This window comes from Ochotona curzoniae, unplaced genomic scaffold, assembly GCF_017591425.1.
Source record: "Ochotona curzoniae isolate NIBS_2020 unplaced genomic scaffold, NIBS_Ocur_1.0 contig_883, whole genome shotgun sequence".
Classification (NCBI taxonomy): domain Eukaryota; kingdom Metazoa; phylum Chordata; class Mammalia; order Lagomorpha; family Ochotonidae; genus Ochotona; species Ochotona curzoniae.
Genome location: NW_024466599.1, coordinates 35,716,778 through 35,743,734, shown reverse-complemented (window position 1 = coordinate 35,743,734; position 26,957 = coordinate 35,716,778). Strand labels below are relative to the sequence as shown.

Here is a 26,957-nt window from a genome sequence, read left to right as displayed (position 1 = left end):
CAAAAAATTAAAACTGTAGGACGATTTAACTTAGGAATTTAGATGTGAGGGGTGAGCATTTAGGGCAGTTGGAATGCTGCTTTTGGCTGCCTATTTTCTGTATTGTGGTCTGTGGGTTTGAGTACCAGTAATGCTTTGATTTCTGGCTTCCCGTTACTGCACACCCTGGTTGGTGGCAGTTGATGGTTCAAGTACTATTATTTCTGTTGTCCTCATAGGAGATTCATATTGAAGTTCCCAGGCTCCAGGCCTCAGTGTAATGACTGTAATAGGCATTTAAGAAGTGAACCAGCAGGTGAAAGAGATCTCTTGTCTCTGTCTCTGCTTTTCAAATGAAATGAACATAGAAATTTTCAAAAACAGGAATGTAGGTGTTAAATTAATATACATGGGTCTTTAAATGTTTGTACAAAATGTGTACTACAGAAATATTTTATGGATTAAAAATATTATTACACCAGGCCTTGTGTTATAATGTAGTAAATAATGCCTCTGCTGCCAGCTAGGCTGGGATCCCAAAAGGGCTCTGGGTCAAGTTCAGGCCGCTGCAGTTGCAGTTCAGTTCCACTCTCGTTCCCTGCTAGTAGCCTCGGAAAGCAATGTCCAAGTCCTTGGACTCCTAATATGCACTTGGGAGACCTGGTTGAACTGCGCAGCTCCTGGCTTTGGCCTGGTCCATTAGTAGCTGTTGGACCTATTTGCAAAGTAAATCAGTGGTTGGGAGATTTATCCCATCCTCCCTCCCTTCTTGTGTGTGTGTATATGTGTCTTGTCTATCCCTCTCTGTACAGATGTTCAAATAAATAAGTCTGTGCCAGCACAATAGGTCACTGGCTATATCCTCACCTTGCATGTGCCGGGAGTCCCATATGGATGCTGGTTCAAGTCTCAGCTGCTCTACTTCCCATCCGGCTCCCTGCTTCTGGGAAAGCAGTCAAGGATGGCCCAAAGCCTTGGGACCCTGTGCCTGTAAGGAGACCCAGAAGCTCCTAGCTTCGGATCTGCTCTGGCCGTTGTGGCCACTTGAGGAGTGAACCAGCAGTGTATATATCTATATACATATAGATATCTATATACATATAGATATCTATACATATACATATATATCTATACATAGATATACATATATATCTATAGATATCTATATACATATAGATATCTATATATAGATATACACACACACATAATTGCTACATGTAATCTAATCTCACTCTCTCTAAAATCTCTGTAAAATCAATAAAAACAAATCTTAGAAAAAAAGTAAAGAACAAGACATAAAAACTCAACATATGAATGAACAAATAAATAAATCGGAAAATTTTCCTACCTGAGAATTACTTTTAGTTCCATTTTCTCACATTATTTTCAAGTACTCTCAAGATACCTAGAGCACTGTAAAATGAATGATGTATATTACACACAGGAGAGCATCTTAATTAAGATGGTTCAGAGTGTGGAAATCTTTTAATCCCATTTACTATATTCAAAAGTAACGTAATCCTTTCCCTAAAAATATTTAAGAGTTATCAGAAGAGTCAGTTGCTTGCTCAAATGTGATTTTTCTTTGTAAATGTATTTTTGTTGATGTGCCCACATAGATACACAAGTATACATTTGTTACTAGCCATCATAGGCTTAGTAGTAAAATGTAAGATGCATTCCCATTGAGATTTAGAACTAAACAGTGAATAATCATCATCCCTGTGAGTTAACAAAATTTTTTTCTAAAATTTTGCAGTTTAGCTAGTGCAATACAAGTCAAGAAGCGTGCAAATTGGGGAAATAAACTGCAACAGTATTATTTGCAAATAAAATAGTATGGAAAATCCAAGAGAATTAGATAAAATGTTAATAAATTGCATTGTAATTAGCGATCTTAGTTCTCTAAAATTAGTAGCTTTGTTATATATGCATAATTGCCACATGTAACCTAATAGTCCATTTATAATTGTGTTCAATAAAAAGTTTCATTAGAATTAGAATTGTTTTTCTGAAAGAAAGAGATTTCTCATCTGGTGATTCATACTTCAGATGCCTGCATAGCTAGAGCTGAGCTAGGCTGAAGCCAGAAACTTAATCCTGGTTTTTCCTAACTGTGGTAGCCATCATCCACTACCCCCTAGAGTGTGCATAAACAGGAAAGTAGAACATGGAGCAAAGCTTGGGCTTGATGTAGGTACTGTGAAAAGTGATGTAGGCATCTGCAAGAGGCTTCTTCAGCTGTTGGCTAAGCAACTGCTTCCGGAACTTTGGAAATATTACTAATAGGCTGTCGCTGTCCTGCAGCGACGGACTTGGTGCACGGAGCCGATAATAACACACGTGGACCCTGACTGATGGTCAAAGCTTAAGTTTATTAGGGGCATCAGACTTTATACCTGAGAGTCCATACTGTTTCCCTCTATTGATTGGAATTCCTTTTGTTTTGTATATTACACCAGGTGTTCTCATTTTCATGCTGTTTATACCAAAGGTAGCTATTTGGTTGTTGTCATGCAAATACTGTGCAATGAACTGCAAACCTGTGCTCACTGACCTTCCAGGCTCACAATGTCCTCCTACAAATCCCCCTTCTGTGTTTTATAAAATTAAGCCTGAAACTTGTAACTGGGGGAGCATGTTCTTGGAAGAGCAGAAGAATGGGGAGAAACAATGTTATATATATTAACAGCTATAATTTCTCCCGAGCTAACATGTTTTTGAATTTAACCTAAATCAGAGTTGCACAGGAACAGTGAACAGTTAACATCCATCATATGTAACAGCTGAGTATAAACTTAACATCACAGTTTCTATACAGTTAGTATTAATAGTTGATGAAAGTTTTGGGGAGAATCTCAACTTACAATTTAAGCCTTGCCATTTATATAATTGAAGTGTGATTTTACAGATTTCTATGCATTTAGGATAATCAAAACAGTCTTATAATTCTACCAAATCATAGAAAAGTGTTAGGCAGGTGAGCGGTGGCGCAGTGGTTAAGGTCCTCGCCTTGCACGCCGGGGATCCCATATGGGCGCTGGTTCTAATCCCGGCAGCCCCACTTCTCACCCAGCTCCCTGCCTGTGGCCCGGAAAAGCAGTCAAGGACAGCCCAAAGCTTTGGGACCCTGCACCCGCGTGGGAGACCTGAAAGAGTCTCCTGGCTTCGGATCGGCATAGCATTGGCCGTTGCGCTCACTTGGGGAGTGAATCATCAGACGGAAGATCTTCCTCTCTGTATATCTGCCTTTCCAATAAAAAAATAATAAAAATAAGTCTTAAAAAAAAATAAAATAAAAAATAAAAAAGGAAATTTCAGTCTTCCAGTAATGTAGGCATCCTAAGAATACATAATTAACAACCAGATACAACTTTAGAGCTAAATCATTAAAAGCATGCAAACTAAAATTTAAACCTTCACAAGTCCATGGAAGCATACACCATTTTGACACAATAAAATTTTACTCCATGTTGTATTTGGCAATAATCTTAATATAATTCAATAGTCTGGTCAACTGTCTCCACAAAATGGGAGATAGATCCGTTGGCATTCTTGAGGCCTCATAAGAATACCAAGGGAAGCCCTAGGATTTGAAACCTTTGAATACTTAAATGCTTTTTTAAAGGTAGCTGAAAATATCTGAAAGATTTGTTGTTGAAGTTAGCATGACACATTATACATTACAATTGGTTATTGATGTGAGAACATCACTCAAATATCTTTAAAACAAATACAAAACCTTGACACATTAAAGGCAGTGAGGGATTTGATAACTAGCCAAAAATACGAGAATTACATTAATACATGCAAACACTTTGTAGACGATATCACATTAATTTAACTTATAGTTTGAAATAATCTAACAGTGTGTTACAGTTCAATTCTATACCAAAATTACAATAAAACTTCACTCCTTTTTTAAAAATGTCTCCCCAAAAAACCCTCAAGATTTACAAAAGCCCAGTCTTTTCTTTGAATTCCAAGTTCCCAAAAGTTGCAATGGATGCAGATGAAATCAGTTAGCTAAACATTTATCACAACAAAAGACCTTGAAATTGGTCAATATTGTGAAATCTAGCAGTTAAACTGAAGGCCTGTATCCCAGTTTTCTTGTATTCCAGTGTCCTCAGCATTATAAAATATTCCAAAAGACATGCAGTTACAACTTGGGCACATTAACACAAAAACAGCAGACTTTCACCTTATAATGATATAATGCCGTCGCCCAAATACTCCTTAAAGCAAGAACATCACTTTATTAATTTTAAACAATAAGAACTTAATGAGACAGAGAAGATAACTTAATATAAAAACTTGTACTTAAAAATTGGCATACATGATTAAGCAATGCTGTATAGAAAAAGTGCTATATGAATAACATGCATTCACCACAATTGATTGGAATTTCAGCCTCCAGGATTTACTTGCTGGCTGTTTTAAGTTTGAAGCTTCTCTGCAGGCACAAATTGAATAGGATGTTCCTGTTTTGTAAACCTCTGGATGTTTGGGACCTGGGGCCTGGGGATGGCTTCTCCAGGAGTCTTCTGGCCACAAGCATCTGCCACCACGATCAAACTTAGATTTACATTCTTTTTTCCAGTGCTGGCCTCTTTGGCACTTAGGACATATTCCTGGGGAGTGACTGTTAAAAGTATCAACATGGTATTCCAAAAGATCTTCCCTTTCTTTTATAGGATGAATAACAGCCTGGCAATCCTTGTTTGCATTCTCAAAAGCCAGTTGCTTTAATAACAATTTCCTAGTGCCTTCTCCTTTAACTTGTTTTTCTATGGAGTCTGTCAAACGCCTTACAAAATCAGCTTAAGATTCTCTGGCTCCTTGAATGAGTTTTGTATAATTGCCTGCAAATTCAGACCCAGCTTCAATTTTCTCCCATGCCCACAATGCTACGTCTCGTATATGAATGAGCGCAGCTTGAGGTAGCAGTATCTGCTGCTCTGTAGTAACCCACTGTCCATCTCCGACTAACATATCATAAGTCAATTGCCCCCCTCCAGGGAGTTGGCGACCTGATGCTCCTAACGATCGCAATTTTTCCTTAGCCATATCGCTTCTCCACATTTTCCATTGTAAATATTGAGAAGGAGAAAGTCCTATTTTTGCTATTACTTCGAAATCATAAGGAATCCAGTTTGCTGCCTGGCTCCAGCCATTTAATCCCACACATACAAAGAAGTAGGTCCGTAGGACACGCAAGCATTTTTAAAAGCTGTGATGGCATTAACATCTGGGCTTTCATAGATAGGTTGATGGTTTTCTTGACTAAGTATGATTGGAAAAAGCAATCGGAATTCATGAGGTCTCCGGGGAACATCAGACATTTGGAAACGTCTTTGATCAGATTTAAAAGTGAGACGGCATGGGCTGGTATTTAACTCTTCCATTATCCCATCACTACCTCACTAGAGAAATCCTGTGGTTTAACACTACAAATTTTCTCCTTTTTCTTAGTTCTCATTTCATTTTCAGTCACATTATGGTAACTTCTTTCATTAGGAGAATCTCCTGAGTTTTCTTTTCCTAATTTCCACATCTGCAGCATAAGGCCTTTCTCTTTTAGCTGCATTACAGTGGCATCTAGGAGGGTCTCTCACACGTTCTTTTTCATCTTCTTCATGTGTAGTATAAACCATTTCTTTCCTAGCCACGTTAAGGTGGCGTCTCCCGTTAGGGAAATCTCTCACAGGCTGCTCTTTGCCATCCTCCTCATCTGTGCTATGAGACGTTTCTTTTTTAGAAATATTACAGTAGCCTTTCCTGTTAGGCGGACCTCTTTAAGAGTCCTCTTTCTCTTTCTTCCTTGTCCATATTATGAAACACTTCTTTTTTGGCTACATTTTGGGGGTGTCTCCTCTTAGAGGAGTTTCTTGCACATTCCCCTTCTAAAATTATAATAACAGCTCTAATTAAAGCTGATATAACCCAAAAACTAACTTGAATATCTTCTATCCTTCTGGCCTTTTCAGCATTTTTCTGAGTAAAATTCTTAAGTCCAGTTTCTAGTGTCCATTCATCTGGAGACCAACGATTATATTCACCAATATGCTCTAAATAAGAACGCAATTGCTGCCTAGTTACCTTTGCTCCACTTTTCACTAAAAAATTCTGCATAAGAGAGATAAACGACCCTGCTCTGCACTGGTTCTGGCCCATTGTCCCACTCACCACTTTCTGTGGGGGTCTCCGCTGCACTTTCTCTTCTTCTTTCAAGTCCCTGTTCAGGCGCCACTTGTCGCTGTCCCGCAGCGACGGACTTGGTGCACGGAGCCGATAATAACACACGTGGACCCTGACTGATGGTCAAAGCTTAAGTTTATTAGGGGCATCAGACTTTATACACTGAGAGTCCATACTGTTTCCCTCTATTGATTGGAATTCCTTTTGTTTTGTATATTACACCAGGTGTTCTCATTTTCATGCTGTTTATACCAAAGGTAGCTATTTGGTTGTTGTCATGCAAATACTGTGCAATGAACTGCAAACCTGTGCTCACTGACCTTCCAGGCTCACAATGTCCTCCTACAATAGGCATTAACATGGCTTAAAAGAAATGATTCTTCTTGGGTAGATGACCTCACCTTTAAAAATGCCTGTTTTTCTTTATGCAGAAACACCTTGAAGCACCTGTAATTTATTTTGATACAAGTGCTTTGTTGAAGGTAAAGAGTGATATATAGAACAGTAAAGTCATGTAAAAATGATGATATTTTAAATTTCAGAGTGAGGAAATCCTTCCCAAGCAGAAGATACTTGACTACATTAAAAGTATTTTGCATAACCTCATAAAATAGTTATTATCTATGTGATGCAGACTATTTTTTAATATGTAAGACATTCTCATTAATGACAAAAAACCTGCCAAAATAGTATAAATAGTTACATCACAGAAACAGAAATAGAGATGACTTTTTAAAACATGGAAATTGATAAAACATTATCCAAAATTAGAGAAGCAAGCATTATATCATCTCACTGGAAAGATTGGGTATATTGGGTATAAAGATTGCCATATTATTATTATTATTTAAATCCATGTGATGTTATTTGTGATCTAGTAATATAATCTTTTTGCTATTTTAGCCAAAACTGGACAAGCCAAGACATCTGCATCAAAAGTAATCAAATCTGCAGGTATGTTTTTGATTAGGATTCTAGACATACTCATTTTTAATTGCCATCCTCCTCATCTGTACTATGAGACGTTTCTTTTTAAGAAGATGTAGTAGTAGTCAATAGTTGTGTTGGATTTTTGTGACACATAGGTCAGTATGTACTGATCTTTGAGATTTATATAGTCATAAGAAGTTTTCAAAAACAGCATAAGTTTTTTATAGTGTCTGACAACAGGGAAATTTTGCTAGAGAAGCATTGGGGATTACTTAAGTTGTGAAAAAGTAGATTAAAGTTTATATTGTTACAATAAAGTGGAAATCCATATATAATTTTAAAAATTCTTATTTTTAAATATATTTTATGAAAGCATTTTATTTTGCAGTTCTTCTAGGTTACAGTGGATTTTTAAGTATTACTCTCTTTTTCCTTTGGCATATTTTTACTTTCCCCTGCCATTTCTGTTTAATGCAGGTTAATTCACGATAATTTCTTTAATAGAGATCAGTGTATTAACTTTTTCCATGATGTTAAAGAGGAAGGGAAGCAGTGTTAAACTGGAAAATCTCATTTTTAGTGACAGAGAATTTCCATATTTTCATATAATAGAAGGAGTAATTTAAATGGAATGAGGAGTTACCAAAAACTTGTCTTGAGCATGCATTTATTTCACAAGTTAAATTATTTTGATAATAGGTGTACGATGCTTTGTGAAACTCCACTAGTCTTCCCATAACTGTTGAAAATCAGTGCTATTTTTTCCTCAAGTTCTGACTCGCAGATGGAATTAGTAAAGTGAATTTGCTTGTGAGGCGTGTCTTAGGAATAGTGGAAGGAAATGCCTTGAGGCCTCACTGAATATAGAAAAAACTATGAATAAAGTATTGATTAATATAGGTGATGGAGTGTAAGGATTGGTGCTTTAATCCTGCCTTACTTCTCACTGCACATTTCAAGACCTCCTATGGATGGCTGAATATGGGTGGTACTGAACTCTCTAAATACTATGTTGTTGTTTTTTTTTAAGATGTATTTTACTTGAAAGAATTACAGAGAAAGGGAAATAGAGACCTCTCATTTGATGATTTATTCTCAAATGACAGTGGCCAGAGCTGAGTCGGTAGGGAACTGGCTAGGAACTTCTGGTTTTTCCATGTGGGTACAAGAGCCCATGACCTTCGACCATATCTGGCTGCCTTCCCAGGCTAAGTAGCAGGGAGCTGGATTGGAAACAGAGCAGCTGGGACTCAAACCAGTGCTCATATACATGGATTATAAAGACAATAATAGAATAAAGTATGTGAATAAAGTCTCTTCTGCTTTCTTCAAAATAATTTACTTTGAGTATTCACTTAGGAAGCTTCTTTTTGGCATATCTAAGCTGTGCTTTGGAACTGTTAAGTAAAATAAAGTTTATGTCAGTAGATGCACTGTGATATGGAGACCAGTAGAGGTGTTACTATGTCACAGATGGTTCAGAAAATTTGTTACAAATAAGATTAGAATGTAAGTTTAGGGCCCAGCCCAGTGACCGAGTGGCTTAAGTCCTTGCCTTGAATGTGCCAGGATCCCTTATGGATGCCGGTTCTAATCCCAGCAGCCCTGCTTCCCAAACAGCTCCCTGCTTCTGGCCTGGGAAATTAGTCAAGGATAGCTCAAAGCCTTGGGACCCTGCACCCATGTGGGGAACCTGAAGGAAGTTCTGGCTCCTGGCTTCGGATCGGTGCAGCACCAGCCTTTGCAGTCACCTGGGGAGTGAATCATTGGACGGAAGATCTTCTTCTCTGTCTCTCCTCTCTGAAAGGCGGATATACAGAGAGGAGAGACAGAGAAGAAGATCTTCCGTCCAATGATTCATTCCCCAGGCGGCTGCAGCAGCTGGAGCTGAGCCAATCCAAAGCCAGGAGCCTCTTCCAGGTCTCCCACGCAGGTGCAGGGTCCCAAAGCTTTGGGCCGTCCTTGACTGCTTTCCCAGGCCACAGGCAGGGAGCTGGATGGGAAGCAGGGCTGCCGGGATTAGAACCGACACCCACATGGGGTCCTGGGTGTGCAAGGTGAGGACCTTAACCACTGCACCATCGCGCCAGGCCCAAGAATAAAATAAATCTTAAAAAACAAAAAGAAGAAAGTTTATTCTGGGGAAAACAAAACCTTGAAATCTATTCATATAAGTTGTCTTTGAAATTCTCAGTGAGTATATGTTATATGAAAACTAACCATGGATCACCAGAAATTTTTACACCAAAATAAACTCGCTCATAAATCTAGTTTTCCACAGACATTTTGAAAAGTCTCATACACAGCAAGGATTCACTGAACAAAGGAATCACTCCTGGAACAAAATTTATCATAGCACTCAGAGCTGAGCACAATTTTAAACTTCATGAACTGTTTATTTCTAGAATTTTTCCACTTTTTAATTTTAGAATGTGACTAACTGTGATTATCTGAAACAATGGATATCAAAACTGCAGTCTGTAAATAGGGAGGACTTTGTATTACTCTTTGAATCTTTGAATATGGCGGATAGACTTGTAGACTATCTCAGTTAATTTTGTGGATGTCAGTGATTCTTCCTATTTATTTACATATTTATGTAGTTATAATTTCCATACAAGAATTCTTTTGTTAGGTAGTTACAGCAGTCACAGCCTTGTTTATATAATGGAACAGTGTACATCAAAATCTCGTGAATACTAAAGGCTTCTCAGTTTAATTTGGGATTTCAAGTAGAGTTACTTATTTCTGACCTTTGATTTCTTCCTCATATTTTATTCATAATTATGAGTTAGAATTTTCAAAATTTAAAGTCTCTTGTTGCTCTGTGATTGTGATTATTGCTGCTCTGATCATCTTTACTGCAACTTTGATGATCATATTCTGTAAATAATATCGTTTTGGAAAATAAGCACATGTAATAGCTAGGTGATGGGTAGTGCACAAAGCAATTTAAATAGTACTGTATAGCTAAAACGTTCTAACAGTAGGTGAAAACAAACATTATGTGACCTGACCTTAGGTAGATGTTCTTGAATGCTTCTTAGTCAACTGGCAGAAAAGCAAGTGATCATTGTAGGTCTGGCTGTTAGTGCTTTTGTGATCATTAGCTTCGCTTTTGTTTGTGTGTGTGTGTGTGTGTGTGTTTATGTCCTTGGAATTGGTAATTTCTCTTCTGGTTGATGAACACATTCACAAGTTTACTTAACCTGCCTGAATGCAGTTTTTAAGTAAATTCTTTCCTTCAGTGACATAATTGCTTGATTTGATAAGTGGCCTGTGCCCCAAAGATGATATCATTTAATATTTTGAATGGAATTTGTTCATTGTCTTTGTGTGAGTTTATTTGGAGATTACTCATGCTAGTTAAGTAAACCAATTTTGACAGCAACTTTTGTGATTTAGGGAAATCAGCAAGTTCTGTAAAATCTGTGGTAACTGTAGCTGCTAAAGGTAAAGCATCAGTCAAAACAGGTAAGATTGGAGAAGCAAGGTGTTGTTAAGTTTACTCTTAGTTCTCTCAAAGAATCTAATATACCAAAAGCAAGTTTTAAATTTGTAAGTTAGATTAGCTTCTAATAACATTTTAAGAATTTGATGCTACAAAGCTGAATGATATTGTATATACACTGTACTTACACAACTATGTAACTACATTTTTCCCAGGTATGTAATCACAGACTGGTCTATCAGTTTCCTTCTGTAGGAGCTTTGTTTTTTTGTTCCTCATTAGTTTTTTTTTTGTTCCTCATCAATTCTTAACAGCTGTCACTCATATTATCTTCCTCTGATGTTTGTTACTTTTAGAAAGATTACTTCTTTTCCTGTTAGGAGAGAGTTTTCTCCCTAAATCAGTGGAATACTATGGAAAATGAATGTGGGCCCAGCACTGTGGCTGAGTTAATCCATGCACTAAGATTCTAAATGGGCTTTGTTTATGTCCTTGCTACTTCCTTCCCATTCAGCTCCCTGCATGTGACCTTGGAAAGCAGTTGAGGGCAGCCCAAAGCCTTTGGACCCTGTACCCACATAGGAAATCTGGAGGAAGTGCCTGGCTCTTGGCTTCGGATTGGCTCAGCTCTGGCCATTGCGCCACTTGGGGAGTGAACCAGTGAAAGATCTTTTTCTCTCCTTCTCCCTGTAAATCTGCCATTCCAATAAAAATAAATCTGAAAAAAAGAAAAAAAAATCAATGTAGCATGTTGTAACTACCATAATCTTTTATATATATATGTACACCATCTGTATGTCTCTGTGTGTGTGTGTGTGCGTTTTTTAATTTATTTTTTACTTATTTGGAAGAGTTACAGAGAGAGGAGAGGCAGAAAGAGAATCCACCGTCCACTGCTTCACTCCATAAATGGCTGCAACTGCCAGGGCTAAGTCAGGCAGAAGCCAGGAGCCCAGAGCTTCTTCCAAGTCTCCCATGTGGGTGCAGAAGCCCAAGTTCTTGAACCATCTTCTGCTGCTTTTCCTAGGCACATCATCAAGGAGCCTAGTTACAAGTGGAGCAGCCAGGACATGAGGCAATGCCCATATAAGATACCGGAGTCACAGACAGAGCTTAATGTGCTCTGCCACAGTGGTTGCCCTTAGTATTATAAGTTTTAGTTGATTACCCTTAAAGAACTTTCTTCAGAAAAACAAATGTGAACTTTGGGGTGTATTCTTATGATGTCCTCCTTTTGTGAAGTTTGAATTTGTTGGATGTCAACTAAAAATTACATCATAAACTTGTTTTTAATCTAACACTGAAAGTAAACAGAAAAGTAAATGGAGGAAGGACTGTTTTTGCAATAAACCACTACCTGTTCACTAATATATTAGCATAAAACGTGTTGCATGATTAGCAGACTATTGAAATAATGGATTGATTCTACCTTTAAAAGCAAAATCTACCGGAAAGAAGTCCCTCGAAGCAAAAAAGGCTGGGAATATCAAAAGTAAAGATTCCAGTAAACCTGTGACTGTATCAGGTAAGTTTGAAATGTTGTTATTTCAGTAGTTTACTATTTTCCTTGTGTATCTTGTAGTTTGCATGAAAATCTTCAAAAGGATTGTTTTTCGGTTAAATCACCCTGAGGAGATCTAGTGTGATAAACTGTCTTAAAGTGACTGTTCATTAGTTGAATTATGTTAGTGTTTTTCTAGACTACTAAAGCAGACCTTTTCATGCAGAAACCTCAGAAACACTGGCTGACGTGGAGGCCAAAGTCACAGAAAACTCTGCTAAACAGTCTGTTTCAGGTAGGTCAATAGGCGGAGAAAAACTGAAATTTTAGGAACAGAGGTATTTAATTCTGTTGTATCACTATGAATGCATACACACATACACATCCCCCCTCCAGCAAAAATGAACATCTATACCTAAATAAAATAAAAAATTTTACGATTCATGGAGCACCTACAACTACATCATTGAAAATTAGAGTACCTGCTATAATCCTGCTCTCTACTATGTAAGGAAAATGTTATGATTAATTTCTTTACCTTGTTTTGTTTTTATTATATCACAGTAAATAAATTTGAATGCTTTTTAAAAGCCATTGTCACTTTTATAGCTGCTTGCTGCTAATTAAGTGTTGCATGCTGTATATATTTCAGATAGCTCTTGTTTAACCTGTAGAGATCTTGATAAAGTATATCTGCATTAATTTTTTTTTTTTTATTGCTTTGTATTCAGCTGCTTTGGATACCACAGAGAATGAACCAGTTAAGGTCAGTTTTTGCATTTTGCTTAATGCTATAAAACTTAAATTTTTGACAGTTTTAAAAATCAAGTTAACAGTTTAGTGTTGAAACTATGCGTTTCCTGTTTTGATTCTTTAAGTATGTTTCAGTTCAAAAATTTGGAATGACTAAGGGAAACAGATTTAATAACATGATCAACAGATGAACATGTTATTAAAGGTCACTTTTTCATTGAGAATATTAGTTCAAAATTAGTTTTTGGGTACACAACAGTTTATCACATTAGAACCAAGAAATTTTGTGATGGCTTTTTCTCTCCAAGAATCAAATGGGCTACTTACTAATATTTGGAGTTTGGATTGTTTTGTTATATTTTGAAAGCAACAAGTACGATTTGCAGTTTTATTTGAAAAGTATTAATGTAATCCTATTGCTTTCTTATAATGTCTGACATTAGAAACAAAATCATTAATTTAGATGTTACCAGTTTGGGTTTTTGCCATTATTTAAATGCTAAGCACAAGTGTATTTTTGTTTGCCAGCTCCATTCCTTGAGTTGCAGATAAGTACTTGTCTTATTCTAGGAAGTATTAGAAAGCATCAACCAGATGGCTTCTCAGAAAGCCCTTTAGAGAGGGGACCGTTTATGAATATGCTGACATAACAGGAATCACTTCCAGCTGATTCATGACAATGAAAACTTCCTTTTTTTTTTTTAAGCAAAACACTAGTAAAGCCTTTTACTGTAGATCTTTTCTAAAGATTTTTCAAACACTTCCAGTGGAAAAGTAGTCATTGGTAACAACCGATCATATTGAATAACCAAATAGACCTGAGAGGATATTTGATAGGAAAATACTGCTTAATTTTACAACAGAATAAAGTGTGTGGTAAGGATTCTAAGGAGATAATGCCCAAAAGTAATAATTTTTTTTTTCCTGGAAGATTAAAGAATACCTACTGATTTGGAGTTTGTGGGTGTTACTACAGTAATGCAGTGGCACAAGAATGATGACAACACATGAAATGCATGGTAGTCAGAGATAAGTGAATTTGGATTTTAAAGCAAAAAGTGAAAAAGACTTAAGAATCTGGACTCAGTACTACTGTGCTTGAATTTCCTATACTTGAAGAATATAAAAATTTGTTCAATGTGGAAGACATATGGTTTTTAATTTGAAATTCAGATCAGTCTGCCCAGTTAGTCAAATTTGCCTGAATATCAAATTCAGTGTATGTACTAATTAACCTGTGATGTACAGTAAAACTTAAGTAAATCTAAACCAGCTAAATTTTAATTGCAGTTTTTCAAATTTATTTTGAAGGAAGCAGAGGAAATGTGTGTGGTGCTTATTTCAAATTTGCCTAATAAAGGATATTCTGTAGAAGAAATTCATAACTTGGCAAAACCCTTTGGTGGTTTAAAGGATATCTTGATTTTATCATCTCATAAAAAGGTAAGAGTTGGTAATAGGTATTCCTACTGTGTTGCAGCACTTTTTGAAAAACATTAAATTAGAAAAATAGGAAAGAAAAACTTTAAAAGTATCTTAAATTAAGTTTTTTTCAAGCTAAGGAATATCTAAAATGTAGAATAGATATATTTTATGTTGGATCTAAACAGAAATCGTTTTAATACTGTGGAATAATAGTAAGATGTGTAAAGTTTGTTAAAGATTTTACTTAAGATTATACATGTGTAATGTAACAATTTTAAAGTAATAACATTTTGTAGATCATTTTCACTAATATTTTAAATGCAGTGTTACTGATGATATTCAAGTGGAAAATAACCTTTTCAATACTCAAACTAATAATGATATCAGTACTTAGAGAATGACCCAGGTTCTAAGTTTTCTATCAATATACATTTTTTGTGTGTTTTAAAATAATACAGTCAAATTTAAAATAATACAACTTTACGGGGATATTTTGTATAAGAATTGAAAAATGAGTTTAAGTGATGGAACTAACTATTAGAGTGCTGGGAAATATTGTTTTTACAATAGAAGGAAGTAAATACATGAGTTTCTTGAAAGCAGAGTAGAATATGAGTTTGGTGATGATTAGTAATTGTCCTTGAGAAAACAGTAAGAAAAAAGACAGTCCATTTGGGTTTTACATGATTCAACATTTGCTAATTAGCCAGTGAATACACAGAACAAAGGGATCATTTATGTCCTGAGCAGAACAGAAATGATATTTTCATTACATTACTCAGAATAACTCAAAGTTTAAAACTTTGAGTTAAAGTTAAAACGCTTATTTCTAGACTTTTAACATTTAATATTCTTAGCACATGTTCACTGGAAAGTGAAATAAGTAAACAGGACGTTAAAAAAGTTAACAGAGGGCCCGGCGCGGTGGCGCAAGTGGTTAAAGGTCCTTGCATTGCACGCCCGGGATCCCATATGGGCGCCGGTTCTAATCCCGGCAGCCCCGCTTCCCTTCCAGCTCCCTGCCTGTGGCCTGGGAAAGCAGTCGAGGACGGCCCAAAGCTTTGGGAACCTGCACCCGCGTGGGAGACCCGGAAGAGGCTCCTGGCTTCGGATCGGCATAGTATCGGCCGTTGCGCTCACTTGGGGAGTGAATCATCGGATGGAAGATCTTCCTCTCTGTCTCTCCTCTCTGTATATCCGCCTTTCCAATGAAAAAATAATAAAAAATAAATCTTTAAAAAAAAAAAAAAGTTAACAGAAGTAACATTTAAATTATGTAATATATGAAACACTGTGCTATTATATTAAACTGGAATAAATTGGTAAATGGGGCCTGGCACAATGGCAGAATCGTCACAAACACCAGGATCCCATATGAGTACTATTCTCTTCACCCTGGGATCCTCATCTGTATGGAGACCCTGAGAAGGCTCCTGTCCCTTTGCTTTGGATTGTCTCAGCTCTGGCTGTTCAGTCGCTTGGGGAGTAACCCAATGGACGGATCTTTCTCCCTGTCCCTCCTTCTCTCTGTAAATCTGCCTTTCCAATAAAAATAAGTAAATCTTTAAAAAATAATGGTAAATGTCAGATAATTCATTAAAACATGGATTTGCAGCAGTAAATGAATGGAATATTTATTTGTTATCAAATACATGAAAGAAAGTTCAACTTCTTAGGTACAATAATTAAAATAGTTGAAGCTCCAATTTTATATTTACAAAAACAGCAAAATACAAATAGCAACTTGCCAATCATTATACATTTTTTAGTTTAAGAAATATTTAGGTACTAAGGATACAGTAGTGAATAAGAAAGCACATAATGTGAGTTACAAAGTACTAGAGTGTTCTTATTTTTGTCTTTAATATTAGTTTCTCAGTTTGTTCAATTTTTTCTTATAATTTTAGTATTCTTAGCCTATGGGAATGCATAAATTTTTACAAATATTTACTCTTACTTGACTCAAATATTGAATCCTTCCAAGAATAAATAACTGAAAACAATTTTGTTTCATTCTTGTAATTTCTATTTTAAAGGCATATATAGAAATAACTAGAAAAGCTGCAGACTCTATGGTAAAATTTTACACCTGTTTCCCAATATCCATGGATGGAAATCAACTCTTAATAAGTGTGGCTCCTGAAAATATGAATATAAAAGATGAGGTAACATATTTATGAGATTTCTTACCAGATTTAATCTGTTACATTTCGTAGTTTTCTTTTTCTCTCAGGCACTGAGAAAAGGCCTTCATGTCCTTCTAATAATTCATTATACTCCTGAGTTAACTTTTATGATGAGGAACCCTGCCCTCTATCTCCTCAACACTCCAATCTCAATGGCATCATCTGTTATTTAAACTGGAGTTTCTAGATTTTAATTTTTTTTCTCTAATTTATTAAATTTCATTTATAGTGGATATATTTCGTTTATAGTAGATATGTATTTTTTTACTTGTGTGCTTTGTTTCCTCTACCTCACGCCATCTAAAATGGCTTCATTTCTTAGAAATTTGTGTTGAACACCTAGAATAATTATTCCTTGTACCTTCTGCCTTCATTTCTGCTTTCCTCATGGCTCTTTTTCCACAAACTGTGGAACTGATACACAATTCGAATCTGTTCCGAGTCAACTTCAGGTGGTATCAAGTCCTTCAGTGTTTTGGCGGCCTATAAATATTGACTAAACTGCTAAGGTGTATGACATGATTATGATGGAAATGCATAAAATTTGGAAAAACTTTTATAATACTTTGTGATACATATTTATGTAGATTATTATTATATATCTTGACTAAGTATATGAATGCTAAAGGATTCAACACTTCTAAATTTTGCATGATTTGACTTTTTAGGAAGCTGTATTTACAACCTTAATTAAAGAAAATGACCCAAATGTAAGTTTTGCCTGTAATTAATTTGTTACCCCTGTTTAGTTGACTGAAACCTTAGTTTTATTTGTTCCTCTCTTAATAAATAGAGAAAATCTTTAGTAACAGTTGTAAGATACTGAGGGTGTTGGAGTTGTCAAATGTGTTGCCTTTTTGGTAAAAAAAGAAAGTGTCATAGTGATCCTTGATGTGGAAAAAGTCCTCCAAATACTATTGAGGATGTTTTGGGGAAATGTTACATTGGTGGTGTTCTGTCTCCTGTTGCACTATATTTTTTTGCTGATTACTTCACTGTCTTTACTCATATAGTTGTTTTGTTAATCTTAAGAGAGGACAGTGTATTTTTATAGATTTATTTTACTTGAAAATCAGATATACATATCTCATTAATATTTTATTCCCCGAATACCTGCAATAACTAATACTGAGGTATGCCAAAGCCAGGATCTGGGAACTCATTTGGGTTTTCCCACAAAGGTGGCAAGGACCCAAGTACCTAACCTATCTACTATCTCCCAGCATACACCTGGGCAGGAAGCTGGAATTGGATGCCTAACCAGGCTTGAAGCCAGGGCACCCTGATATTGGATGCAGATTGTCCCAGGCTATATCCTAATGGCTATGACAAATACTTTACCATCTGTAATGTTAAATCATTGTTCATGTATTTACACAGTTTGATGTTACAGCTTTTTTTTTAATACTCTCTTTGAAAAAATATAGGCAAATATTGATGAAATTTATAGTAGACTTGTACATCTTGATAATTTACCAGAAGATGGACTTCAGTGTGTACTTTGTGTTGGACTTCAGTTTGGAAAAGTAGATCACCATGTATTCATGAATAATAAAAATAAGGTAACAACTTCCCTACTATTTTACTATAGTCTGGAGAATATATAACTGAATCCAATAATTCTTAGGATCTACAACTTGTAATTCATCTTTTGAACTGAAACAACATTTAGCATAACGTAACTGCTTACACTAGAGTTACATTATTTTAGGATATTTTCTTCCGGACTGTAACAAGATAGAAGATATGACGTTAAGGAAAATAAAACACAGTATAGTACAGAGAGCATTATTTTACTGGGATGTTTAGGCGATTTTGCTCTTAACTTTTTTTTACCTTGGCTCAGTTTATGCTTATTTGTAAAATTAAGGTTTATTGCTAGCTATGTCTTTAAGTCAATTCCAACTAAAAGACATATAGTTAAGTCTGTTTATTTTTTTGTGGAAAGAAGTATAAGTAATCATGATTGTACTTCCTTTCTGTATTGTTTTGAAGATGTATATTTATTTGAAAGGCAAAGTTAGAGCCAGGCACATAGATAGAATCTCACATCTGCTGGTTCACACTCCAGATGTATACAATGGCTTGGCCAAAACTAGGATCCAGCAGTTTGTTTCAGGTCTCCCACATGGGTTGTAGGGGGCCAGGCATTTGGACGTTTTCCCCTGCTCTCCCAGTGGGGAGCTGAACTGGAAATAAAGCAGCCAGGATTCAAACCAGCACCTGCATGGGATGCCAGTGCCACAGGTGTTGACTTTACCTGCTAAGCGATATATCACTGATCCCTGAAGGAAAGACGGTAGGCACGGATGGTGTGTAAGAATTTTGAACTTTTGCTTTTAAAAGCATTCTTTATCCTTGAAATTTTTATAGTCACAAAAGGGTTACAGATTTTGTATGTGCAATTTTAAGACCATAATGATAACACTTCCTACTCTACCCTACCCTCCCTCCTGCTTTTGTTACTTTAGATTTTTGTGATGACATACTTTCAGGTGTTTTTATAATACAGGGGTAAATCTCCTGAAACGTATTAACCTTCATCTTTAATTTTGCATAATTTAGCCTCTGTAGTCACATATCTGGATCCTGAAGTAAAAACTAAAGCAAAAAATATATTCAGTTTTCTAAAAAGCCTAAAAAACTTCAGTGTGATTAAAATACAAATTTGTGTTTGTAAAATATAAGCTTAATATTTTGAGTGTGTTCATGTATCTGTTCAGAGGCATTGAATACATTCACAGTGTAAAGTCATTGTTCCATCTGTTTCCAAAACTGAATCTTGCATTTCTTAACCTGAACCTTCCTGTCTCAAGTCCTAATTGACTCAAGTTGTCATTCTGTTTATGAATCTAACTATTCTAGTTATCTCATGTTTGTGTAATTCTAAGCATGTCTTCTAGATTCATTTGTGTTTCAACATCTGTCAGAATTTTTCTCCTTTTTTAGGCTTAAAATCTATTGTATGCTTGTGTCATATTGTTTTATCCACTTACCTGTTTGTGGACTATTAGATTGTATTTTTTTCTGTTGTGAATATGAACAGGAGTGTAATGTATAAATGTATATTGTATATACGTATATGTATAATGTATATTGTATATATGTACATATATGTATATTGTGTATATATACACATATATGTATAATGTATAAATGTATATTCAAATTCTATTTTAAATTCTCTCTTTGGTACATACAGAAAAGTGAGATTGCTAAATAATGCAGTAATTTTCTATAGTAATTTTAAACTTGTAATTTTTTAGGGGAATAGTCATGCTTTTTTTTTTTCTTTTCCGAAGGCAATTCTTCAGTTAGATAGTCCTGAGTCTGCTCAATCAATGTACAGCTTTCTGAAAGATAATCCACAGAATATAGGAGACCATATGTTAATCTGCACATTATCTCCAAAAATAGACTCAACAGAGGTGAGTTTTGTTTTTTTTGTTCTTTTGTTTGTTTATATTTTGTATTGGCATTTATGCTTTTAGTTTTGTCATATTCTGTTTTAAGAATTATTTATTTGAAAAGTAGAATTAACAGAAAAAGGGAGAGTGATGGATCTTGCATCTCCTAATTGAATCCCTAAACAACCTTAATGTCCTGGCAAGACAAAGGTAGGAACACAGAATACTGTTCCTGTCTCCCATATGGGTGGTAGCAGCCAAACGCTGGAGCCCTGTCTGCTGCTTTTCCCAGTGCATTCACAGAGAGCTGGCTTGGAAGTGGAACAGCTAGGACTCAAACCAGTGCTCATACAGATGGCTGCTTAACACATTGTACCACAACATTGATTAGGAAACTTTCAGCACAGGTGATCTTTTTTGTTAAATTTCTTGTTTTTATATTTGATAATGTTTACATTGTTGATCAGGGAGTGAAGGATCAAGAATTAGGGAAAAGTAGGTGTGATCATTGTTTCCAAATTTTCTCTCTTCTTCCTGTAACTGGAGGAAGAGGGGAGATAAGGGGAGAAGCCATACTGAGCCTCCTAACCACCCCAGTACTCAGGGATGGTGACCAGCCACCTGATATCAGTTCAGGGTCCCGAGTGTGGAGCATGTTCCGAGAGTTGTGCTTAAGTGATTTCAATAGTTGTAAAATGCTGTGGATCTCTCCAATCCAAGGATGAGGAAATCCTTCTAATGTCCATTGGCTGACTTAGTCGACCTTAGAGTCTCCATCCACCCAGATATTTGTTTTCATCATTTGGCTGGGGTACTTGTCCAGTTTGTTCTGTCCTCCTTCCTCTGCCATGGTACCAGATGTCCTCTGCAGGTCCCAATGCACTGCCATATCTTTCATGTGAAACTGGCCCTGCCATCCACTACTCCATCTTTTCCACTGAGAAAACCCAGTTCTGACACATGCACTCCATGATCAGACCATCACTCCTGGACATGAGACCTCAGGTGCCCACATGACCCCACCTGTGCCATTTCCTAAGCGCCACTGTCACCCTGAGCCACCTCACCTGGGCCTCACTGGATCCCCCACCCCCAGGACTCACAGACCCAGCAACCACTGCACAGGTGACCTGGGTCCTACTGGACCCCCTGCCCCTGGGGCTTGCAGGCCCAAGGATCTATGCCAGGCTATCTGGGCCCCACTGGATCCCCTTTCCCCAGGGCTCATGAACCTGGCACCCACCATGCAGGTAGACTCAAGGATTCTTTTTTTTTTTTTTAAAGGACTTACTTATTTTTATTGCAAAGTCAGATATACAGAGAGGAGAGACAGAGAGAAAAATCTTCTGATAATTCACTCCCCAAGTGGCTGCAACAGCTGGCACTGCACCAGTTCAAAGCCCGGAGCCAGGAACTTCCTTCAGGCCCCCACGTGGGTGCATGGTTCCAAGGTTTGGGCTTTCCTCAACCACTTTGCCATTCCACAAGCAGGGAGCTAGATGGGAAGTGGAGCTGCTGGGATTAGAACCAGCGCCCATACAGGATCCCGGCGCATTCAAGGCGAGGACTTTAGCTGCTAGGCCACAGTGTCGAGCCTGGGCTCAAGGATTCTTGATGCAGTCCATCAGAGAGGTGCCGAAAATCCCTTACTGGTCTCTCTCCCAGTCCCAGATCTTGCACTCTGCACGTGGTTCTGCATTCTGCCTTGACAGGAATTGCCCCCAATCCCAGCGCTTGATAGCTGATGCTGTGGCTAAGCCCAACCAGCCCGCAGACATACATGTATTCTGGCTCACATACATGTATTCGTGGATATAGTCAGTCAGCCCAGCCTGGCTCTCCCTCTAACCCAGTTCACATGCAGGCCAACAGGTGTAATAATCCTGCCTGGCCTGATCTGCCCCAAGTTTCATTTCTCATGCTTACAAGTGGGAGCATTGGCCCAGCAGGGAGTCCATACTGCCTCCTTACCAGGTTTGCACCCCTGCCCTCAGGTCTCACATGTTGCCCTCAGGTCTCACTTGTACTGATGAATGCTACAGCCGAGTCTGGCCTGGCCTGCCTCACCTCGGCATTTGCCGATAGGTGCTGTAACCTGGCCCATCCAGTCTGTGCCTGATTCCACTTATGTTAGTGGGTGCTACAGCCTAGCTCGGCCAAGCCAGTCCCTGGTCCCAACCCTAATGTGAACTGGCTGGTGTTCCTGCCCCTCCTGCACCCTGTCCTGGTTCTCAGATCTGCCAGTGGATATTATGCACTGGTCCAGCCTGGCCTGGTATGGGCTGTTCCTGGCTTTGGTTCCTGCACTCACCTGCAGGGACTGTGTCCTGACAAAGGGAGCTCCCCAAGCTCCTCTGTCAAGTCTCCTCCCAGTAGCAGATCTCACACATACTGGTGGGTTCTTGGCCCAGGTTGACTTAGTCTACCTCTTGTCCTGACAGGAATAGTGTCCTTACCCATCTGGCCCACACTCATTCCAGCTCTTACTGTTGGGTGTTACAGCCCAGCCACACCTGATCCACATCCAGACACAGCTCTCACGTGGTTCAGCAGAAGCTGAAACCTAGCCTATCCCATTCTACACCTACTCTTGACTCTCACTGCCTCCAGACCTGGTTCTCTCGCCTCCTGGTTAGTGTCATGGCCCAGTCTAATATTATTCATCCCCTGTTCTGACTCACTGGTGGGTACTGTTATCTAGCCTTGCCAGTTAGGCCCCTAGCCCTAGCTTATATGTGTGCCTGTGAGAGGAATTTGGTGGTAGTTAATGCTACCTACCTGAGCTCAGGTCACCCACAAATGTTGGTGCTTCAGTCTGACCCTTAATAAAGGTCCTCCTGTTCCCCTCTCCCAACTGCTTGTCTCAGCTCCCTCACTTACCTACAGGTACAGTGGCCTTTTCTGTGGAAGTCAGTCAGTAGTCATTTCTCACCTGGGCATAAAACCTCAGGTCCCCGCTTGCCCCCACATGTGCCATTCCCCAGACTTCTTGTAAACCCACACCTCCAGGTACCCAGAGCATGCCACATGGGTAGATCAAAAGACTCAAGCCAGGCCCAGCCTGGGGCCCATGGCTCAAGTGATCTCCCTCGAGGCTGGCATTTTGGTATAGAAATAATGCCATTATCTGTAATGCCAGCATCCCATATGTGCACCAGTTTGGGTTTCAACTACATTGCTTCCACTCCAGCTCCCTGTTCATATGCTTAGGCAAGCAGTGGAAGGTGGACCAAATACTTGGCCCCTATACCCATGTGGGAGAGGTGGATGAGGCTCCTGGCTCCTGGCATTTTCCTTGCCTAGGTGTGGCCTTTGTAACCATTTAAGGGAGTGAAGCAGCAGATTGAAGATACCTCTTTCTGTAGTTCTGCATTTCAAATTTTTTTTTTAAATCTCTTAAAAGTACAAATTTATCAATAAAATCATAACAAAATTGTAGGTATTTCAGGTTTGTTTTTATTCTGTGAAGATAATATATGCAGACTTCCAAACTTTCAAAAATTTCTGTTTTCTCATGAGTTATTATTTGTTTGTTATTCTGTATATTCTACTTAAGTAGCCTTTAAAGAGAAAAATTCTGGAACCCAGTAGTTCAGTAGACACTAATAACTGCTTGTTTTTACATGTTTCTAGATGTTGTTTTTGTATTTTCACTAAGAGTGTTTCATAGATAGGTGAAATATATCTAATTTCAGTACACTTGCCTCTAATAAAATGTCAATTATGTTACAGCCTCAAACTGAGAATGACCAAGGACTAGGAAAAGAAAGGTATGTTGGTTTAAGTTTGTTCATATTTTTTAAGAGTATATATGTTTTTATTAACAATAAAAAAATAAATTTAAAAAAAGATACTTTTGAAATCTTTCAAAAAAAAGAGTATATATGTTCACGTGAGTTTGTGTACATGTTTTGTTTCTGCATTTCAAGCAGTTACTCTAGCAAAGTTTCTATCTTACAAGTTTATTTTGTGTATGTGTGAGTTTTTTGTGAGTTTCTTTCATGGTTATGTTTGATATATGGTTTTGTTGCTTTCTCAATCCCATCCAGGTATTTTCTAATGAAGAAATTACATGTTAAAACAGATTGAATTAGATACATAAATATTACATCCTTATAAAATCTTTTCAAAATGTTGTTAACTTTAAGCTGTATTATACTTTTGTGATTTTTTTGTGTGTGTGTTCCAAAAATAAGTAAATACAGTAATACTTGTATCTGTTTAAAATTTCACTAAATTAAAACAAAGTGATAACTTTCATTGTGTATTTTGGTAGTAGTTAAAATCAGTTATAGTTGAAGAATTTTTTGTCCAAAAAAAGTTAAATAACAAAAGTTAAATAAGGGACTGAAAATTTGTTTTTCAGATCTGACAAATTAGGGGTTTACAGCCTTGTTTTGGCCACGTACAGGACACTCTTTGCCAGTTGTTTTGTTTTGATAGATCCCCTCCTTGCCAGCACCCTTGTCCCACCAGTTTATAACTTGCCTTTCACTGTTTTCATTTTAAATTACACAATGGGATATTTCTTTTCACTTCTATACTAACTGATTCACCAGTGTTTCTCGGCCCATGTTACAAGTTTGAAATAGCAATTGAATTTGTTTTTAAATGTAGAACTTATTTGATGCGTGATTTTGAGATTCCTAAGAAGCAAAATGTCTTAATGGATTTTTTCCTAAGTAAATTTTTTAAAGATTTATTTATTTGAAAGCAAAAGTATGTAGAGGAAGAGCAGGGAAAGAGAGAACTCCCTAAGTGGCTATCATGGCCAGGGTTGTATCGAACTGAAGCCATGAGCCTGGAACTTTATCTGGGTCTCCTACATAGGCGGGTCCAGGCATCACCAAGCACTTGGGCCATCTTCTGCTTCATTCCTGGGCCGTTAGTAGAGCCAGTTGGAAGTGGATTGGAAATGGAACAGCTGAAACTCGAATGACTACCATCATAGGATGCCAGTTATGTACTACACCACAGTGCCACCCCTGGTAAATGATTGTTAAAGAGTCACGGTAGTTTAGATGATAAAAAAATATTGTTAGTACATTGGTAACTCTATCAAAAGGTTTGCAATTGCATTCGTTTCTCCAAAACATCATACCACCTGTCATGTTTGTTACTACAGCCTATTTAGCATTTCATAAATAACAGTACCTCTTAGGGTATGTAAGGTTGGAGGTCATGTTCAGAGCCAGAAATCCACACAGAATAGAGTTCAGCTTAAAATAAGTTTTATTGAGAATGCTCCTGGGCGAGGTTCACTGGACTGGTATAGACAGCGGTCCAGGGAAGTCGTGTCCAGAGGACATTATGGGATTGTTTTTATTAGGGGGCTGTGGTTGGGGTAACAAGGGAATGTGCCTTCTAGATTGTCAAAGGCTCCCTTTGACTTTGGTGGATCCATGTGTCGCTGCTGGACTGCTGGCTGAGGAGGAAGCTGCCTTCTCCTGGTGCGGCCTTATCAGCCACCCTTCTCAGCTTTCTCCTAGGCCATCCCTCACCCGCCCTGGCTGGGCCTTACAGGGTAGTGCAGACAGATTTACAACTTAGCTGTAACTACTGCTGCTGAGTAAGTATGCTCTTCCCAAAATTCAGTTTATCTATTTTATTGAGTTCTGGAAAAAAATAGAAGTGCTCCCATCCACAGGTCAGTTAAAACTCCCAAATGCTTACAGCAGCCAAGGCCCAACTGAAGCCAGTAGCTGGGAACACAGCCAGAGACAGGTATGCAGCTTAGGGACTCAATTTGAGAAGTGGATAACTTAACTGGGTTATGCCTCTTGTGCTTTTACATTTTTTTTTTTTTATTGGAAAGACAAAGGAAGAGGGGCAGAGAGTGAGGGAGAGAGATCTTGTACATTTTTCACCTGCCAAGTCGCTTCCCAAATCTTACAACAGCCAGAACAGAATCTGGACTGCCTGGAATGCAGTCTGGGTCTCCTACATGGTTAGCAAAAACCCAAATAGCAGTGGGTTTCTTAATTTTTTTCTTATTTTTTTTTCTGTCAGTTTTTTTCCATGTTATAATTATTAGAGAAGAAGATATGGGATACTGCCCAAACACTATACTATGTTGTAAACTGATACTGAGAATATATTTGTGGTATTTTTTTTTAAGTACTTGTGGTTGCCAGCTGATCATGAATGTGATCCTTTTGTTTATGATTAAACTTTAAGTAAATTTCCTCTTCAGAGGCTATCATATGGATGCTTTGTAAGTTACTAATAATTACTATTTTTGTACTATGCCTAGTTTGTAGTAAATATCATTCATTTATCATGTGTTTAAAACTTCAAATAAGTGGCTAGATGAAATTTCCTTAATTCATTAATGCTGGCAAACACTTGCATAGCTGTGAAATTAACACTCATCTTCACTAATGTGAAGTCCTAGTCTAAAGTTTTTGGATATGTGTCTTAGGGTATTAACCTTTATTCAAATGCCTTTTCTAACAGTCTAGAATTCTGGTGTTAATGGGAGATGGACAGTAAGAAATCAGAAACCTTCCTTAGATTCTTTTTTTGTGTTATTTCCCAATAGATAACATTGTTTTCCTTGAAAGAAGAAAAAAAAAAGACTCACTGTGTAACTCTAGTATTAGCACTGTCATTTGTTTGACAAACTGAGTTTTCAAACTATCTTGATCACTGTTGGTACTTTGCTCACATATGAAAACAAATACAAATTTGTTGTAAATGATTTCTATAAACAACTATATTTTTGAAAACCACACAAAACAGATATAAAATTCAATCATTTTTCGCATAGATCTTTGTTTTCTGTGTAAGGTTGACACTACACAATGGTTCGTGCAAAAATAGTAATTTTTTTTAGTAGTAAAGGAGAAAACTTGCTGTGTGGTTTAAATGGGAACCAATATCTTCATTATTTTTCTGTCCAATAGATGTCTTTATAGCCAAAATTGAAATGCCTTTAGGGTTAATATTTAGTTCAGTAATGAATTTGATATTCATTATGGGAAATGAATTTTGCTATTTAAAAACAAAAGTTTACTATTAAAAATAGCATTTATGGGTCTGGTGCGATGGCGCAGTGGTTAGGGTCCTCGCCTTGCATGCCCGGGATCCCATATGGGTGCCGGTTCTAGTCCCAGCAGCCCCGC

At 37.5% G+C, this 26,957-nt stretch overlaps 1 protein-coding gene across 1 annotated transcript in view; it reads left to right on the top strand.

The window, feature by feature from the left end:
- Positions 1–26,957, top strand: part of ZNF638 (zinc finger protein 638) — a 69,741-nt gene that overhangs the window by 29,358 nt on the left and 13,426 nt on the right. Inside the window, exons 11-21 of the mRNA XM_040993235.1 lie at positions 7,084–7,134; positions 10,516–10,584; positions 12,000–12,086; positions 12,289–12,357; positions 12,794–12,828; positions 14,127–14,258; positions 16,277–16,405; positions 17,095–17,136; positions 17,854–17,988; positions 19,729–19,854; positions 23,566–23,603. Of these exons, the coding sequence (XP_040849169.1) occupies positions 7,084–7,134; positions 10,516–10,584; positions 12,000–12,086; positions 12,289–12,357; positions 12,794–12,828; positions 14,127–14,258; positions 16,277–16,405; positions 17,095–17,136; positions 17,854–17,988; positions 19,729–19,854; positions 23,566–23,603 (913 nt within the window). The remainder of the gene's footprint in view (positions 1–7,083; positions 7,135–10,515; positions 10,585–11,999; positions 12,087–12,288; positions 12,358–12,793; positions 12,829–14,126; positions 14,259–16,276; positions 16,406–17,094; positions 17,137–17,853; positions 17,989–19,728; positions 19,855–23,565; positions 23,604–26,957) is intronic.